A 20,143-nucleotide genomic window follows, 5' to 3' on the forward strand; every position below is an offset into this window, starting at 1 on the left:
CAAGAGACACTCTCAGTGGAACGACCCAGCTAAAATGGATACCACAAAATAATTAGGTGCTCACCCTGAAACTGAAAAACATACAATAAAAGACAAATTGTCAGACACACACTTTAACACTGCAGGAACAGACGATACATCTTGCCAGCTTGGACAGTTAGAATATTTTTTATTCCAAACGAGTTTGTGTGTCTATAGGATTTAACATCAGGTTGCTGCTATCGAGAGGACGTACCCGTCACCCCTCACCTCTATCAACCCACCCCTGCCCACCCTCCACCCATCTCCCCAAAACAGCAGCATCCTCCTATAGATCCGTACTTCAATAGGAATAATAATAATACAAATTGAATCATAATATTCAACATCATTCTTTTAATAATCCATTTTGCACTAGTATAGAAATATGAAAAAATAACAGAGAACTGAAAAGTTAACAGAAACTATTTGTTTGTTTTGTTGAGTAAACTCTCTCCCCTCACAGACACCCCTCTGATTCACTTTGGCTACCCCTCCTTCCCCCCCTGACATTGTTATATGTCCCAATACTCAAAGGTCTTCATTTTCTTATCTCCTTTCCTTCTTCACCACTGATAGGTGAAAAGACCGGTTAGAGATGCACCAGCTGTCTATCCCTGTAAGATCAATTGTTGTGTAGGAAAGGAGATGAAGTGTATTGGAAGAAAGCCATCCAATGGTTTCACAGCATTGAGTTGAGACTAGAGTGGTGACCTATGCAGATGTGTGTGTCTGGCTCACGGATGCACTGTGGGTCCAAGAGAAGAAAAACATAAATAATTATGTATTTCTTAGGTTGCATGGTTATGTCTGTCAGTGTGTGTGTATGATGATCTGTGGTGTATGTGTGAGAGAGGCAGCAGAAAGCCTCAGAAAGGCTTGAACCCTGTAACATTATTCCCCGTCATACTTTTATAACATTAAACCATGACCTCCGTCTCCTCCATAGTCATTGTGTGGCTATTAGTTATTAAAGGGGAATAATTACCAGATCTAAAGCTCCACAGGCTGTAATGAGAGGGCTCAGGGTGGTGTGGAGCTCTGTGTGGAGTTCTGGCAGGCGTCTGTGCTGCAGACAGCCAGTTCAATGTGATGTAGAGCAGGGAAGCTTTAGTCCCAGCCTCCCGGCAGCGCGGCCAAGCCCCCTGCAAGATGCTGCCCAGAATTACCAGATCAGGACAAATCTCATTATGGAAGTAGTTCCATTAGGGATTTGTCATTCAAATACAGTCCTCCTTTATCTCTCTGTTCCTCTCTGTTGCATTCCTATTTTTTCTCTTACTCCTCTATCTCTCTCCTCTTCCTCTCTCCATCGCTCTCTCCTTTTTCTCTCTCTCTCATCTTCCTCTCTCCTCTTCCTCTCTCTCTGTGCTATGAACAGAGGTAAAGAGGAGAAAAGGCTTGGCAAGTATTCTCCAGGATAACAAGTTATTTCACATCGCAAAGCCTCTGATTATCATATACTTGGTATGATCATTTGTTCCTCTCACTTGCTGTAAGGACAGATCTCTCCGCGCACGCACACACACACACACACACACACACACACACACACACACACACACACACACACACACAGAAATTATATTATGCATATCTGACTTTGTTACAACTAATTTCCAGCCAAATCTGCTTTCTTCAATGTCGTTTCAAAAGCAGCTACGGGGTCCCCGGAGGGACAAAACACCTCCTCCACACAGTAAACCTCAGGGGAGTCTTGTCTTCATAGTGTGTCGTGATCCACCACATTAGTCACATATATAGTCTTTATTTTTCTGTAACTTCCACTTAGAACAATGGTAACCAAACGACAAAGACAACAACAAAAAAATCTGGAAAATCATATAATTCTCAGAGTCAGTTTAAAAGTCTTCTGTTGTTGTATGTTACATAGATTTAAGGTCCTCCAGGATCGATGTGGGCTCCTCCTCCAGTGGTCACCGTCCAGAGAGGAAGAGCTGGCCGCTCTAGATGAGTCTGTGGTACCATGGAAAGGGAAAGAGAGAGAGAGAGAGAGATGGAGAGAGAGAGCGGGGAGAACAGGGAGAGACCAACAGAGAAACCAGTAGGTCTGGCATCAAATTATGTGCGTTACCTGACTACTTTATCCAGTGTAGCTCAGTCCTGATTGGTCCACTGGTAAGTCAAGATAAGAACCGAGCAGCCATCTTCAAGTAAACCACAAAACCAGAACATAGTGGAGCATGGTTCTGTGAACAGACTGGGCTAACATCAGAACCAGCTGGGCAGCGCGCTGGAGAGCAAAGGAAGTCTCTCCTTCTTTCTCCTTCTGTATGGGTGTGTCTTTTGGTATCTGTGCAAATATATCCTTTCCATTGCTTCATCACACGTCTCACAACGTCTTTGATCCCTCTAATTCTCTCTCTCTCTTTCTCCCTCCTTCTCTCCCTGTAGTTCCCTCCTGGAGGCCAATGTACAGAGGGTCAGAGAATAGTGTGTCACTGAGCAGCTCAAAACATCAGTTAAGTCACCATTAACTTGCCCCCATATACCCTCCAGCCCCTCCTAGTTCGTCAGTCTTAGTCCTGCTTCCCCAGAAGGTCTGTGTCGGTGCTGCTCTGTGGGGGTGGTATGGGTAGGCAGGGTGCAGGGGTGCTGTGGGGGAGCCGCCGGGGGCTGGACCCCCCTCCCCCCTCGCTGTCTGTGTTGGAGGAGGAGGGGGGAGGAGGAGGGGGCAGGCGCGGCAGAGGTGCAGATGAGGGGGGGATCCTTGTGGACCCCATCCCTGACCTCAGGCTCTGGATCCTCCTGCACTCCTGGCAGATCCTGACGTGCGTGCAGCTGCGAGGGAGCGCCACGGGGGCCTGAGGCTGGGGCGGGTGAGGAGGGGTGGTGTTAGCCCCCAGAGGGTCCTCCAGGAGTCGCTGAGGCCCAGGGCCCATGTCTGATGGACCTCCCCCAGCCCCTACACCCCCTCCTGGCCCCCCTGCTCCCCCAGTCAGGGATCCCGAGCCACTGTAGAGCTTGCCGTTGCTGAGGCGCATCTCCCGTACGAGGCGGAGTGGCCGCTGGGCCCCCAGGGCGATGCGGGTGGGGTGGCGGAGGGCCGCGGAGTTGCCCAGGGGGCGGCGACGACGGGAACGGGAACTCTTCTTACAGGAGACAGCGTTTCGGAACTCGGTGAGCATCTCCTGACAGACAGACACCTGGGAGAACAGAGGAGAGAGAGAGGGACGACGGGAAGGGGAGAATAGGGAGAGATAGGGGGCCACAAAGCAAAGTAGACAGACGGGGGGAAAAAGAGGGAAGGCAAAGGGAAAGAGATAGAGGGGGAGAGTAGGAAGGTGGGGGGAAGAAAGAGGGGAAGCAAAAAAGAGAAGGAAAGCAGAAACATGGCGGAGGTGGAGTAAAAGAGATGGTAGGAGGAGAGGAGAACCGAATGAGGGTATAGAAAGGTAGAAAAGGCAGGGATGGCAATGAAAGTGTTAATGAATAGAAATTATTTGGAGATAATGAGCGGAGATGTAGAGATGGATAGAGGTTGGAGAATATCCAAAAAGCAGAGAGAGTTAATACAATCCATACAAATTACCAACTGAGCAGAACAAATTGTGTTCATTACACATTATATATAATATATATAATGGTACATAAGGAACTATGAACAAACAGGCAGGCCCGCAAACTGAGGTGCATGTAGACAAACAACACACACAAACACAGACCCAAACAGACACACACACATACCTCTAACATTCCAACAGCATCACACACTTGCAAAAAAGTTCCAACAAAATGCATCAAGGACATATAGACATAGACATTATGGAATATTCTAATCCACAAAATCATAACAATGATGAATAATACTCTTACACAAACAGAAACAGTATTCATTATCAGAAAACAGACACTAATTGACAGAATGACAGGTGTGGCAGACACACACAGAGCGAGGAGTGATCCAAGAATGGAAAGGAAGAGTACCAGCATGTGAGGCATGTAAAAGAAGATAGATCGTGACATTTAATGCCAGGGAAATCATTACACACTGCTTCTTAATTCTTGCCACTATAGGGGGTGCTGTTTTCGCATTAGCATAACTTCCTCTACAGATTAAACTGCCTCTTATTCAATTATTGCTCTTACTATATGCATATAATTAATACCATTGGATAGAAAACAATCTATAGTTTCTAAAACCGTTTCAATTTTGTCTCTGAGTTAAACAGAAGTCATTTGACAGCACTTTCCCTGACCAAGAAGAAGAATGCAAGATGTGTATGCTCGCTTCAACGCTCTGCCTATATATGGTCACGCCACCTATGACCCGAAACACACTTCATTCGTCTTCCTCTGGGTGTCAAGAGGACGTCAGAGGAGAAATTTTTTGTTTACCTTGTACTGACGTGAAATAAGACCTATTTCTTTGGCGTGACCGACAACTTCCGGTTCTCTGACTCGCGCTATTTGGAGGTGCGATTGTCTACTGTTTTGCTGCCGTTACGGATGAAAACTATCTCCGTCTCGAAGTTTGTTTGATACATGTGACCATATCATCTTAATGTATGTTTTTTCAATATAGTTTAATCAGATTATTTGAATTTTTTCGGGAGTTTTGCCGTGTTCCGTTCTGTGACTTTTTTTACTTTGGCCAGTCGACCAGTACATATGCTAAATGAAGAGGGAAAGTTGCCATTATGAATGGATTGAACGACTCATCAGGACTAAGGACACATTGATCAACATTCTGATGAAAGATCAGCAATAGTAAGACCCAATTTACGATGTTATTTCATATATCTGTCGTGCATGTGAACTGGTCGGGGGCGCCCAGCTGGTTCTGGCTGGCGTGGCTATGCTAATTTAGCGCTACATTTTGTTTTCGCTATAAAACATTTAATAAATCTGAAATATTGTTTGGATTCACCAGATGTTGGGCTTTCAATATCTGTACGCTGTGTATTTTTCTGAAATGTTTTAAGATAAGTAATTAGTTATATGACGTTGGTCTCTGTAATTGTTCTGGCTGCGTCAGCACTATTTCAGATTGCAGCTGCAATGTAGAACTGTGATTTATACCTGAAAAATGCACATTTTTCAAAAAAAAACTATGCTATACCATAAATATGTTATCAGACTGTCATCTTATGAAGTTGTTTCTTGGTTAGTGGCTATATATATTTTTATTTAGTCGAATTAGTGATAGCTACTGACGCAGGAAAAAACTGTTGGAGTAAAAAAATTGTGTCTTATGCTAACGTGGTTAGCTAATAGATTTACATATTGTGTCTTCCCTGTAAAACATTTTAAAAATCTGAAATGGTGGCTTTATTCACAAGATCTGTATCTTTCATCTGGTGTCTTGGACTTGTGATTTAATGATATTTAGATGCTACAATTTACTTGTGACGCTATGCTAGCTATGCTACTCAGTGGGGGGGGAGTGGGGGGTGATCCCGGATCCGGGTTGGTGACTCGTTAAAGGTTAAGCAAGCAAATATTGGCATCACAATATTGGCTTATCCATACCCTGTACTAAACATGAACACATTCTGATCACAGTCAAAATACCCTCCCGCGATCACACACCAACGCTAGTACTATAGCATGCCAACACAAGTACGTTCACACAACATCACAACATGTGACTGGACCCTGATCTGCTTACAGGAGAAATCTGTCCTGCTTCATTTGAGGTTCAGTTGTAAAACTAGCCACCCTCATCACCCATGCACAATACATAGCAAACCCAACAGTGAAACACACAGACTAGACACACACTGATTAACATACACACACATGGTGCTAGAAGCAGCCCGACGAACACATATTCAAACACACACAGTTCCAGAGGCGGCCCAACAAACACACACACGCTGCACGACAGAGGATGGGGAGTCAGGGTTGGTGTGTTGCCATGGGGACCTACTGGGATGGGTCTGTGGTGTCGGCGAGGGCAGGAGTGAGGGCGTACCTCGTCTGTCTCTGAAGAGCAGCGCGTCGACCACGCAAACTCCATGATGGCCACGAACACAGCGATGATGAGGCCACTGATCAACACCACGAAGATACCCCCGATGTTCTCCATGCCCAGACCTGTGGAGGAGAGACATGATGGTTAATAATACACACACACATACAGTACCACCAATATGCCCCTGATTTAACACAAGAACAGTTACACACACAAAACCACAAACCCTGGTAATCTCCCATCTTACAGTACATTCAGAACACTCACAGACATTAGTTGAGATACAAAGCTGCAAAGACACTGGAAACAGAGTAGTGTACTGACCCTTGGCTCTGTGGTCCTCCTCTTTAGGGCACTGTCCTCCCTCCCACCACCTCCTCTTCAGGATCTCCAGCCTGTTGTTCTCCTGCAGGTGCAGGATGGCCATAGTGATCTCCTCTCTGAACGGAGATCCTGGGAGGGCAAAAGGAAAGAGGGAGGAGGAGAAAGAGGGGATTAAAGATGGAGGGGAAGAGGAATTAAAAGGCTTGTGGTCTCCTCCCCTTCTCATCCAGATGTTGTGGGTTGTACCACTCCCCCGTCTCTCCCTGTCTCCCATCCTCCCTCTATTTCACCACCATTCTCACACAATCTCTTCTTCTCTCTTTCCCATCTCTCCTTTTCCCCCATCTCTCCTCTCCCCATCTCTCCATCTCTCCTCTTTCCCATCTCTCCTCTTTCCCATCTCTCCCATCCATCTCTCCCCCATACCTCTCTCCATCCCTCTCTCATTTCTCCCCGCATACCTCCCTCCATCCCACCCTCCATCCCTCTCCACCATACCTCCCTCCATCCTTCCCCATCATCCCTCTATCCTCCTATACCTCCCTCCACCCATTTCTCTACCATACCTCCCTTCCTTCCTCCCTCCATTCCTCTCTTCCCCATACCTCCCTCCCCCCATCCTTTTCTCTCCCCATACCTTCCTCCATCCCTCTCTCCCCCTATACCTCCATCCCTCTCTCACCCAGTGGCATGCCGATGCCGTAGCCCTTGGTGTCCAGCAGACCACCTATCTGGGTGAGGTTACAGTTGAGTTTGCGGTAGTACTCATTCATGGTGCTCTCCAGGAGGAAGGCATATTTAGAGTTGACCACGCGGGCAATGCCCTCCTCCGTGCTCTTCACAAACACACTGGGCTGCTTGGAGTGCATGTAGTTCCACATGCGCTGGTATGTCTGGTAGCGCGAGTTCTGGAGGGGGGGAGGGAGGTGGGGGGGGTGGAGGAAAGAGATGGAGGGGTGGGAAAGGGAAAGGGAAAGGGGAGGGAGGAGAAGGGAGGGGGGAGAAGGGATAGAGAAGGAAGGGTAGGAAAAGAGAGATATATACATTTCCTCATATTTACTCATAATTAAACAGATGCATTATCCTTTATCCAGATGCAGCTGAATCAAACGCCAGGTGGTAGTGTACATACAATATGTCATGCTAAGGAACAGCATAGACACAGAGTCAAGGTAACAGCAACCAGTTAGATACAGTATTGTATATGCAACAAAAGAGGTGAGATGTGGGTTGGATGTGAAGGACTCTTCGGTAGTATGTACAGTTAAGAGGTACAGTTAAGAGGTGGAGAGAGGGATGATACAGCATCAAGGGAGGTCTGGGTAAGCACAATGAACATACACACAATAAAGATACACAAACAAACACTCACACTCTAACCCCCACACACACACACCTAAACACTTACTCACAAACACACATGCACAATCAAGCACACAGTCCAAATACACTGACAAACACAGATGCCAGCAGCTCTTACATAAGCAAACACTGACACTCAGCCACTTAACACTAACAGCCATAAAGAACACAACAAGAGCTCAGAGACATGCCAGCAAATAGGGAAACAAATACACTCTCTCACACACACACACACACACACACACACACACACACACACACACACACACACACACACACACACACACACACACACACACACACACACACACACACACACACACACACACACACACAAACTGTGATCAACCACATACCCACCTCACCATACACACAAATACAAATAGGAGCGATCTGAGACAGGTCGGCAAATACTAGAACAACAGCACACACACACACACCTCCCTCCCAGTCATTCTCCATTCAAAGCTCTACATACGCCCCCCAGGGCCAGCGTCGGGCCGTACCATGAAGAAAGTCATGGTGCTCCCCCCGTGGATAGTGCCATACTCGATGTTGGTCTGGTCGGCCAGGTCGTCAGGAGACTCGATGGGCACCTCCATCCTCTGGACGGTCAGGAAGGCTGCCAGGTTGGCCGTGTAGGAGGAGATGATGATCAGCGTAAACATCCACCTGGGAGAAGAGAGAGACAGAGTTAGAGAGAGTAAGAGAAGGAGAGGGGGGATAGAGAGAGGGAAAGAAAGGGAGAAGTGACACCGTCAGAGAGAGACAGAGAGAGAGACAGATAGAGAGAGAAAGACAGAGAAAATAGAGTTTGACAGAATCACAGACAGGGAGAGAAATGAGAGAGGAGAGGGTGACAGAGAGACATTTACTCGGACTGAGACATACAGACTGAGACATACTTACCCACCATCTACACACACACACACACACACACACACACACACACACACACACACACACACACACACACACACAGAGACTGAGACTTACCAGACCCCTGAGACGCAGCGTGTGGACAGGGCACGGGGCATGATCTCAGAGCCCTGCTGCATGAAGCCTCCTACAGGGAACCACAGGCTGTTCCCTAGGGTGTACTGGTTCTCCAGCATGTCCTTGTGCCCCTGCAGACATGGGTGGGGGTTGTACCACTCATAGGGACTTAACCTGGAAGTAGGAGAGGAGAACACTCTTAGAAAAAAGGGTTCCATAAGGGTTCTTTGGCTGTCCCCATAGGATAACCCGTTTTGGTTTCAGGTAGAACCCTTTTGGGTTCCATGTAGAACCCTCTGTGGAAAGGGTTACACATGAAACCCAAAAGGGTTCTACCTGGAACCAAAAAGGATTCCTCAAAGGGTTCTTCTACGGCGACAGCCGAAGAACCCTTTTAGGTTCTAGATAGCACCTTTTTTCTAAAAGTGTAGAGGAGAGAAAGGACCATAAGGACCTCTGTACACAACATATATCTATATCAACCAAGGCATTTTAATTTGGTGTGTATATAAGCTACTAAAACTCATTATTATTCAATTATGTCAACCAAAATGCACAAACAATCCCAGAGTTCCTCACTAGTTTCCTGTTCCTGTTGCCCTGGGTTACTGTGGTGCTCTTTCATGCACTTACCTTGCAGCCAGGAAGAGCACACAGCTGACAGCCAGGTAGGCAAGCAGCATGAAGAGCCAAACGGCTGGAGAGAAGGGGTCCAGGAAGGAGAAATACCCCGGTTTCCTCCCCTAAAACAAGACAGAGAGAGAGATAGGACAGGTTGGAGTGGCTCTGTTACATTACATTACATTACATAGCTGTCATGTAGTTCCTCTTTCAACCACAGAGGGGCAGTGTTCTTCCCTGCAACTGTACAGCAAATCATCTCTGCAATTTTAAACTGTTCATAATGCAACAAATGTAAGCCTCAGAGAGTTGAACGGTAAACGTGTGCGATGTACAACCATGAACTCTATAAGACCTATCCATTCTATCTTTCCAAATCAGATTCAGATATCCTCGATAGCCTCAAAGAAATGCATTGTCACGGCCCATAAAATAAACAGGATAGCACAAACAGCAGTTAGGGGAATCCAATACACCCAACTGCTCTGGTGTGTCTGTCTTACCAGGTGGACTCTGTACAAGATGCTGATTCCTAGCGTCATGAAGGGCTTGGAGAAGTCTATGACTTTCTCCCTCTCAGACGTGATGGTAAAGCCTGCTACTGCCAAGTCTGCTTTCTGGGGGGGGGGGGGGGGGAGGAGAGGAGAGAGAGAGAGATAGAGGGTCAGAAATAGATGACAACAAACCAACACTTCGGTCAGAGACCCCTGGTTTGGAGATGCACCTATGAGCCAATGGCGTTCCCTCCACCCCAGCGAGGGAGAAAGACAGAGTGACACATACACAGAGAGAGAAAAATTGTTTTCAGAGAGACAATAGAACCAGAGATGCACTGCAGCAGAACTGTTCGCTGGCTGTTCAAATTAAAGCCTAATTGATGAACATGGGATTAGTCTGGTTTGATCAGTCAGGAGAGCAGAGAGAGTGGGGAGCAGGGCAGCACAATGGCAAGAGACACATGGGGACCACACTGTGGTAATTGAAGTATGATTGAAGTGTGACCTAATTAAGCACACATAGTCTCTTATTATTGTGTGTGTGTGTGTGTGTGTGTGTGTGTGTGTGTGTGTGTGTGTGTGTGTGTGTGTGTGTGTGTGTGTGTGTGTGTGTGTGTGTGTGTGTGTGTGTGTGTGTGTGTGTGTGTGTGTGTGTGTGTGTGTGTGTGTGTGTGTGTTCACCCTGTTGATGAGCTCTCCCACCATGCCGGTCCAGGACCCGTTGGGTTCAGGCGCTCCATACAGCCCATCATCCACCAGTTTAATCCTGAAGGAGCACTTCAAGATGTCTGCCAGCTCTCTCAACATGTCCACACAGAAGCCTTCGTACTGGTCATTCCTCTGGTACTCCTGGTAGTTCCCCTTACGCATCACATAGGGGCTCTCCTGCACAGAGAGGAAGGAGATAGGGAGGGGACAGAGGGATGCATGTCAACTCTGGCATTACTATGTGTAGGAGACTGATGTGATTTACTAAAATGACCTTAGGTTATACACTGAGTGAACAAAACATTAAGAACACCTTTCTAATATTAAGTTACACCCCCTTTTGCCTTCAGAACTGCCTCTATTTGTCGGGGCTTGGACTCTACAAGGTGTCGAAAGCGTTCCACAGGGATTCTGGCCATGTTGACTCAATGCTTCCCACAGTTGTGTCAAGTTGGCTGGATGTCCTTTGGGTGGTGGACCATTCTTGATACACATGGGAAACTGTTGAACATGAAAAACCAGCAGCGTTGCAGTTCTTGACAAACTCACACTGGTTCACCTGGCTCCTACCGTCATACCCCGTTCAAAAGCACTTAAATCTTTTATCTTGCCCATTCACCTCTGAATGGGACACATACACAATCCATGTCTCAATTGTCTCATGGCTTAAAAATCCTTATTTGTCTCCTCCCTTCATCTACACTGATTGAAGTGGATTCCCCTGGTCAGTCTATGTCATGGAAAGAGCATTCCTAATGTTTTGTACACTCAGTGTAAATGGTGAAGACCTCAGTATATGGTGGTCAAAATAAAGGTTTTGACCTCACCAGTATGGTGGTCATAATAAAGGTCTTGACCTCACCAGTATGGTGGTCATAATAAAGGTCTTGACCTCACCAGTATGATGGTCATAATAAAGGTTTTGACCTCACCAGTATGGTGGTCATAATAAAGGTTTTGACCTCACCAATATGGTGGCCACAATAAAGGTTTTGACCTCACCAGTATGGTGGCCATAACAAAGGTTTTGACCTCACCAGTGTGGTGGTCATAATAAAGGTTTTGGCCTCTTCAGTGTGGTGGTCATAATAAAGGTTTGGATCTCTTCAGTATGGTGGCCATAATAAAGGTTTTGACCTCACCAGTATGGGGGTCATAATAAAGGTATTGACCTCATCAGCATGGTGGTCATAATAAAGGTTTTGACCTCACCAATATGGTGGCCATAATAAAGGTTTTGACCTCACCAGTATGGTGGCCATAATAAAGGTTTTGAACTCACCAGTATGATGGTCATAATAAAGGTTTGGGCCTCTTCAGTATGGTGGCCATAATAAAGGTTTTGACCTCACCAGTATGGTGGCCATAATAAAGGTTTTGACCTCACCAGTATGGTTCCCATAATAAAGGTTTTGGCCTCTTCAGTGTGGTGGTCATAATAAAGGTTTGGACCTCTTCAGTATGGTGGCCATAATAAAGGTTTGGACCTCTTCAATATGGTGGCCATAATAAAGGTTTTGGCCTCTTCAGTATGGGGGTCATAATAAAGATTTTGGCCTCTTCAGTATGGTGGCCATAATAAAGGTTTTGATCTCACCAGTATGATGGTCATAATAAAGGTTTTGACCTCACCAGTATGATGGTCATAATAAAGGTTTTGACCTCATCAGTATGATGGTCATAATAACGGTTTTGGCCTCTTCAGTATGGGGGTCATAATAAAGATTTTGACCTCACCAGTATGGTGGCCATAATAAAGGTTTTGACCTCACCAGTATGATGGTCATAATAAAGGTTTTGACCTCACCAGTATGGTGGTCATAATAAAGGTTTTGACCTCACCAGTATGGTGGCCATAATAAAGGTTTTGACCTCACCAGTATGATGGTCATAATAAAGGTTTTGGCCTCTTCAGTATGGTGGTCATAATAAAGGTTTGGACCTCTTCAGTATAGTGGCCATAATAAAGGTTTGAACCTCTTCAATATGGTGGCCATAATAACGGGTGGGACCTCTTCAGTATTGTGGCCATAATAAAGGTTTGAACCTCTTCAATATGGTGGCCATAATAACGGGTTGGACCTCTTCAGTATGGTGGCCATAATAAAGGTTTTGGCCTCTTCAGTATGGTGGCCATAATAAAGGTTTTGATCTCACCAGTATGATGGTCATAATAAAGGTTTTGGCCTCTTCAGTATGGTGGCCATAATAAAGGTTTTGGCCTCTTCAGTATGGTGGCCATAATAAAGGTTTTGGCCTCTTCAGTATGGGGGTCATAATAAAGATTTTGGCCTCTTCAGTATGGTGGCCATAATAAAGGTTTTGATCTCACCAGTATGATGGTCATAATAAAGGTTTTGGCCTCTTCAGTATGGTGGCCATAATAAAGGTTTTGGCCTCTTCAGTATGGTGGCCATAATAAAGGTTTTGGCCTCTTCAGTATGATGGTCATAATAAAGGTTTTGACCTCACCAGTATGATGGTCATAATAAAGGTTTTGACCTCACCAGTGTGGTGGTCATAATAAAGGTTTTGACCTCACCAATATGGTGGCCATAATAAAGGTTTTGACCTCTTCAGTGTGGTGGTCATAATAAAGGTTTGGACCTCTTCAGTATGGTGGCCATAATAAAGGTTTGGACCTCTTCAATATGGTGGCCATAATAAAGGTTTTGACCTCACCAATATGGTTCCCATAATAAAGGTTTTGGCCTCTTCAGTGTGGTGGTCATAATAAAGGTTTGGACCTCTTCAGTATGGTGGCCATAATAAAGGTTTGGACCTCTTCAATATGGTGGCCATAATAAAGGTTTTGGTCTCTTCAGTATGGGGGTCATAATAAAGGTTTTGACCTCACCAGTATGATGGCCATAATAAAGGTCTTGGCCTCTTCAGTATGGTGGCCATAATAAAGGTTTTGGCCTCTTCAGTATGGTGGCCATAATAAAGGTTTTGGCCTCTTCAGTATGGTGGCCATAATAAAGGTTTTGACCTCTTCAGTGTGGTGGTCATAATAAAGGTTTTGACCTCTTCAGTATGGTGGCCATAATAAAGGTTTTGACCTCACCAGTATGATTGTCATAATAAAGGTTTTGACCTCACCAGTATGGAGGCCATAATAAAGGGTTGGACCTCTTCAGTATGGTGGCCATAATAAAGGTTTTGGCCTCTTCAATATGGTTGTCATAATAAAGGTTTTGGCCTCTTCAGTATGGTGGCCATAATAAAGGTATTGGCCTCTTCAGTGTGGTGGTCATAATAAAGGTTTTGACCTCTTCAGTATGGTGGTCATAATAAAGGTGTTGACCTCTTCAGTGTGGTGGTCATAATAAAGGTTTTGACCTCACCAGTATGATGGTCATAATAAAGGTTTTGACCTCATCAGTATGGTGGCCATAATAAAGGTTTTGACCTCACCAGTATGTTGGTCATAATAAAGGTTTTGGCCTCTTCAGTATGGTCGCTATAATAAAGGTTTTGACCTCACCAGTATTTTGGCCATAATAAAGGTTTTGGCCTCTTCAGTGTGGTGGTTATAATAAAGGTTTTGACCTCTTCGGTGTGGTGGTCATAATAAAGGTTTTGGCCTCTTCAGTATGGTGGCCATAATAAAGGTTTTGACCTCTTCAGTGTGGTGGTCATAATAAAGGTTTTGACCTCTTCAGTATGGTGGCCATAATAAAGGTTTTGACCTCTTCAGTATGGTGGTCATAATAAAGGTTTTGGCCTCTTCAGTATGGTGGCCATAATAAAGGTTTTGACCTCTTCGGTGTGGTGGTTATAATAAAGGTTTTGACCTCTTCGGTGTGGTGGTCATAATAAAGGTTTTGACCTCTTCGGTGTGGTGGTCATAATAAAGGTTTTGGCCTCTTCAGTATGGGGGCCATAATAAAGGTTTTGACCTCTTCGGTGTGGGGGCCATAATAAAGGTTTTGACCTCTTCGGTGTGGTGGTCATAATAAAGGTTTTGACCTCACCAGTATGGTGGTCATAATAAAGGTTTTGACCTCACCAGTATGATGGTCATAATAAAGGTTTGGCCTCTTCAGTATGGTGGCCATAATAAAGGTTTTGTTCTATTCAGAGTGGTGGTCATAATAAAGGTTTGGACCTCTTCAGTATGGTGGCCATAATAAAGGTTTTGACCTCACCAACATGGTGGCCATAATAAAGGTTTTGGCCTCTTCAGTGTGGTGGTCATAATAAAGGTTTTGACCTCACCAGTATGGTGGCCATAATAAAGGTTTGGACCTCTTCAGTATGGTGGCCATAATAAAGGTTTTGGCCTCTTCAGTATGGGGGTCATAATAAAGGTTTTGACCTCACCAGTATGGTGGCCATAATAAAGGTTTTGACCTCACCAGTATGGTGGCCATAATAAAGGTTTTGACCTCACCAGTATGATGGTCATAATAAAGGTTTTGGCCTCTTCAGTATGGTGGCCATAATAAAGGTTTTGACCTCACCAGTATGGTGGCCATAATAAAGGTTTTGACCTCACCAGTATGGTGGCCATAATAAAGGTTTTGGCCTCTTCAGTGTGGTGGTCATAATAAAGGTTTTGACCTCAACAGTATGGTGGCCATAATAAAGGGTTGGACCTCTTCCGTATGGTGGCCATAATAAAGCTTTTGGCCTTTTCAGTATGGGGGTCATAATAAAGGTTTTGACCTCTTCAGTGTGGTGATCATAATAAAGGTTTTGACCTCACAAGTATGGTGGTCATAATAAAGGATTTGACCTCACCAGTATGGTGGTCATAATAAAGGTTTTGACCTGATCATAATGGTGGTCATAATAGAGGTTTTGACCTCACAAGTATGGGGGTCATAATAAAGGTTTTGACTTCACCAGTATGGTGGTCATAATAAAGGTTTTGGCCTCTTCAGTGTGGTGGTCATAATAAAGGTTTTGACCTCACCAGTGTGGAGGTCATAATAAAGGTTTTGACCTCACCAGTATGGTGGCCATAATAAAGGTTTTGACCTCACCAGTATGATGGTCATAATACAGGTTTTGGCCTCTTCAGTATGGTGGCAATAATAAAGGTTTTGACCTCACCAGTATGGTGGCCATAATAAAGGTTTGGACCTCACCAGTATGGTGGCCATAATAAAGGTTTGGACCTCTTCAGTATGGTGGTCATAATAAAGGTTTTGGCCTCTTTAGTATGGTGGCCATAATAAAGGTTTTGACCTCTTCAGTATGGTGGCCATAATAAAGGTTTTGACCTCACCAGTATGGTGGCCATAATAAAGATTTTGGCCTCTTCAGTGTGGTGGTCATAATAAAGGTTTTGACCTCACCAGTATGGTGGCCATAATAAAGGTTTTGACCTCACCAGTGTGGTGGTCATAATAAAGGTTTTGACCTCACCAGTATGATTGTCATAATAAAGGTTTTGACCTCACCAGTATGGAGGCCATAATAAAGGGTTGGACCTCTTCAGTATGGTGGCCATAATAAAGGTTTTGGCCTCTTCAATATGGTTGTCATAATAAAGGTTTTGGCCTCTTCAGTATGGTGGCCATAATAAAGGTATTGGCCTCTTCAGTGTGGTGGTCATAATAAAGGTTTTGACCTCTTCAGTATGGTGGTCATAATAAAGGTGTTGACCTCTTCAGTGTGGTGGTCATAATAAAGGTTTTGACCTCACCAGTATGATGGTCATAATAAAGGTTTTGACCTCATCAGTATGGTGGCCATAATAAAGGTTTTGACCTCACCAGTATGTTGGTCATAATAAAGGTTTTGGCCTCTTCAGTATGGTCGCTATAATAAAGGTTTTGACCTCACCAGTATTTTGGCCATAATAAAGGTTTTGGCCTCTTCAGTGTGGTGGTTATAATAAAGGTTTTGACCTCTTCGGTGTGGTGGTCATAATAAAGGTTTTGGCCTCTTCAGTATGGTGGCCATAATAAAGGTTTTGACCTCTTCAGTATGGTGGTCATAATAAAGGTTTTGGCCTCTTCAGTATGGTGGCCATAATAAAGGTTTTGACCTCTTCGGTGTGGTGGTTATAATAAAGGTTTTGACCTCTTCGGTGTGGTGGTCATAATAAAGGTTTTGACCTCTTCGGTGTGGTGGTCATAATAAAGGTTTTGACCTCTTCGGTGTGGTGGTCATAATAAAGGTTTTGGCCTCTTCAGTATGGGGGCCATAATAAAGGTTTTGACCTCTTCGGTGTGGGGGCCATAATAAAGGTTTTGACCTCTTCGGTGTGGTGGTCATAATAAAGGTTTTGACCTCACCAGTATGGTGGTCATAATAAAGGTTTTGACCTCACCAGTATGATGGTCATAATAAAGGTTTGGCCTCTTCAGTATGGTGGCCATAATAAAGGTTTTGTTCTATTCAGAGTGGTGGTCATAATAAAGGTTTGGACCTCTTCAGTATGGTGGCCATAATAAAGGTTTTGACCTCACCAACATGGTGGCCATAATAAAGGTTTTGGCCTCTTCAGTGTGGTGGTCATAATAAAGGTTTTGACCTCACCAGTATGGTGTCCATAATAAAGGTTTGGACCTCTTCAGTATGGTGGCCATAATAAAGGTTTTGGCCTCTTCAGTATGGGGGTCATAATAAAGGTTTTGACCTCACCAGTATGGTGGCCATAATAAAGGTTTTGACCTCACCAGTATGGTGGCCATAACAAAGGTTTTGACCTCACCAGTATGATGGTCATAATAAAGGTTTTGGCCTCTTCAGTATGGTGGCCATAATAAAGGTTTTGACCTCACCAGTATGGTGGCCATAATAAAGGTTTTGACCTCACCAGTATGGTGGCCATAATAAAGGTTTTGGCCTCTTCAGTGTGGTGGTCATAATAAAGGTTTTGACCTCAACAGTATGGTGGCCATAATAAAGGGTTGGACCTCTTCCGTATGGTGGCCATAATAAAGCTTTTGGCCTTTTCAGTATGGGGGTCATAATAAAGGTTTTGACCTCTTCAGTGTGGTGATCATAATAAAGGTTTTGACCTCACAAGTATGGTGGTCATAATAAAGGATTTGACCTCACCAGTATGGTGGTCATAATAAAGGTTTTGACCTGATCATAATGGTGGTCATAATAGAGGTTTTGACCTCACAAGTATGGGGGTCATAATAAAGGTTTTGACTTCACCAGTATGGTGGTCATAATAAAGGTTTTGGCCTCTTCAGTGTGGTGGTCATAATAAAGGTTTTGACCTCACCAGTGTGGAGGTCATAATAAAGGTTTTGACCTCACCAGTATGGTGGCCATAATAAAGGTTTTGACCTCACCAGTATGATGGTCATAATACAGGTTTTGGCCTCTTCAGTATGGTGGCAATAATAAAGGTTTTGACCTCACCAGTATGGTGGCCATAATAAAGGTTTGGACCTCACCAGTATGGTGGCCATAATAAAGGTTTGGACCTCTTCAGTATGGTGGTCATAATAAAGGTTTTGGCCTCTTTAGTATGGTGGCCATAATAAAGGTTTTGACCTCTTCAGTATGGTGGCCATAATAAAGGTTTTGACCTCACCAGTATGGTGGCCATAATAAAGATTTTGGCCTCTTCAGTGTGGTGGTCATAATAAAGGTTTTGACCTCACCAGTATGGTGGCCATAATAAAGGTTTTGACCTCACCAGTGTGGTGGTCATAATAAAGGTTTTGACCTCACCAGTATGGTGGCCATAATAAAGGTTTTGACCTCACCAGAATGATGGCCATTACAAAGGTTTTGACCTCACCAGTATGATGGTCATAATAAAGGTTTTGGCCTCTTCAGTATGGTGACCATAATAAAGGTTTTGACCTCACCAGTAAGGTGGCCATAATAAAGGTTTTGGCCTCTTCAGTGTGGTGGTCATAATAAAGGTTTTGACCTCACCAGTATGGTGGCCATAATAAAGGGTTGGACCTCTTCAGTATGGTGGCCATAATAAAGGTTTTGGCCTCTTCAGTATGGGGGCCATAATAAAGGTTTTGACCTCTTCAGTGTGGTGGTCATAATAAAGGTTTTGACCTCACCAGTATGGTGGTCATAATAAAGGTTTTGACCTCACCAGTATGGTGGTCATAATAAAGGTTTTGACCTCACCAGTATGGTGGTCATAATAAAGGTGTTGACCTCACCAGTATGGTGGTCATAATAAAGGTTTTGACCTCACCAGTACGGTGGTCATAATAAAGGTTTTGACCTCTTCAGTGTGGTGGTCATAATAAAGGTTTTGACCTATTCAGTATGGTGGCCATAATAAAGGGTTGGACCTCTTCAGTATGGTGGTCATAATAAAGTTTTTGACCTATTCAGTATGGTGGCCATAATAAAGGTTTTGACCTCACCAGTATGATGGTCATAATAAAGGTTTTGGCCTCTTCAGTTTGGGGGTCATAATAAAGGTTTTGACCTCTTCAGTGTTGTGGTCATAATAAAGGTTTTGACCTCACCAGTATTGTGGTCATAATAAAGGGTTTGACCTCACCAGTATGGTGGTCATAATAAAGGTTTTGACCTCACCAGTATGGGGGTCATAATAAAGGTTTTGACCTCACCAGTATGGTGACCATAATAATGGTTTTGACCTCACCAGTGTGGTGGTCATAATAAAGGTTTTGACCTCACCAGTATGGGGGTCATAATAAAGGTTTTGACCTCACCAGTGTGGTGGCCATAAAGGTTTTGACCTCACCAGTGTGGTGGTCATAATAAAGGTTTTTGCCTCTTCAGTATGGTGGTCATAATAAAGGTTTTTGCCTCTTCAGTATGGTGGTCATAATAAAGGTTTTTGCCTCTTCAGTATGGTGGCCATAATAAAGGTTTTGGCCTCTTCAGTTTGGGGGTCATAATAAAGGTTTTGACCTCTTCAGTATGGTGGTCATAATAAAGGTTTTGGCCTCTTCAGTGTGGTGGTCATAATAAAGGTTTTGACCTCAACAGTATGGTGGCCATAATAAAGGGTTGGACCTCTTCCGTATGGTGGCCATAATAAAGCTTTTGGCCTTTTCAGTATGGGGGTCATAATAAAGGTTTTGACCTCTTCAGTGTGGTGATCATAATAAAGGTTTTGACCTCACAAGTATGGTGGTCATAATAAAGGATTTGACCTCACCAGTATGGTGGTCATAATAAAGGTTTTGACCTGATCATAATGGTGGTCATAATAGAGGTTTTGACCTCACAAGTATGGGGGTCATAATAAAGGTTTTGACTTCACCAGTATGGTGGTCATAATAAAGGTTTTGGCCTCTTCAGTGTGGTGGTCATAATAAAGGTTTTGACCTCACCAGTGTGGAGGTCATAATAAAGGTTTTGACCTCACCAGTATGGTGGCCATAATAAAGGTTTTGACCTCACCAGTATGATGGTCATAATACAGGTTTTGGCCTCTTCAGTATGGTGGCAATAATAAAGGTTTTGACCTCACCAGTATGGTGGCCATAATAAAGGTTTTGACCCTCACCAGTATGGTGGCCATAATAAAGGTTTGGACCTCTTCAGTATGGTGGTCATAATAAAGGTTTTGGCCTCTTTAGTATGGTGGCCATAATAAAGGTTTTGACCTCTTCAGTATGGTGGCCATAATAAAGGTTTTGACCTCACCAGTATGGTGGCCATAATAAAGATTTTGGCCTCTTCAGTGTGGTGGTCATAATAAAGGTTTTGACCTCACAGTATGATTGTCATAATAAAGGTTTTGACCTCACCA

General features: G+C 44.2%; 1 protein-coding gene across 1 annotated transcript; it reads right to left on the bottom strand.

Moving 5' to 3' along the window:
• Positions 1 to 1,374: 1,374 nt before the first annotated feature.
• Positions 1,375 to 10,665, bottom strand: LOC120043461 (glutamate receptor ionotropic, kainate 5-like; the record flags this gene model as incomplete). The annotated part of the gene is made up of 9 exons (XM_038988047.1): positions 1,375 to 3,185; positions 5,912 to 6,078; positions 6,281 to 6,409; positions 6,963 to 7,188; positions 8,149 to 8,314; positions 8,639 to 8,812; positions 9,272 to 9,381; positions 9,763 to 9,876; positions 10,438 to 10,665. Coding segments are annotated over 9 exons (1,941 nt in total), but the record flags the coding sequence as incomplete, so codon positions are not given.
• Positions 10,666 to 20,143: the final 9,478 nt, after the last annotated feature.

This window comes from Salvelinus namaycush, unplaced genomic scaffold (genome assembly GCF_016432855.1).
Source record: "Salvelinus namaycush isolate Seneca unplaced genomic scaffold, SaNama_1.0 Scaffold929, whole genome shotgun sequence".
NCBI classification, from domain to species: domain Eukaryota; kingdom Metazoa; phylum Chordata; class Actinopteri; order Salmoniformes; family Salmonidae; genus Salvelinus; species Salvelinus namaycush.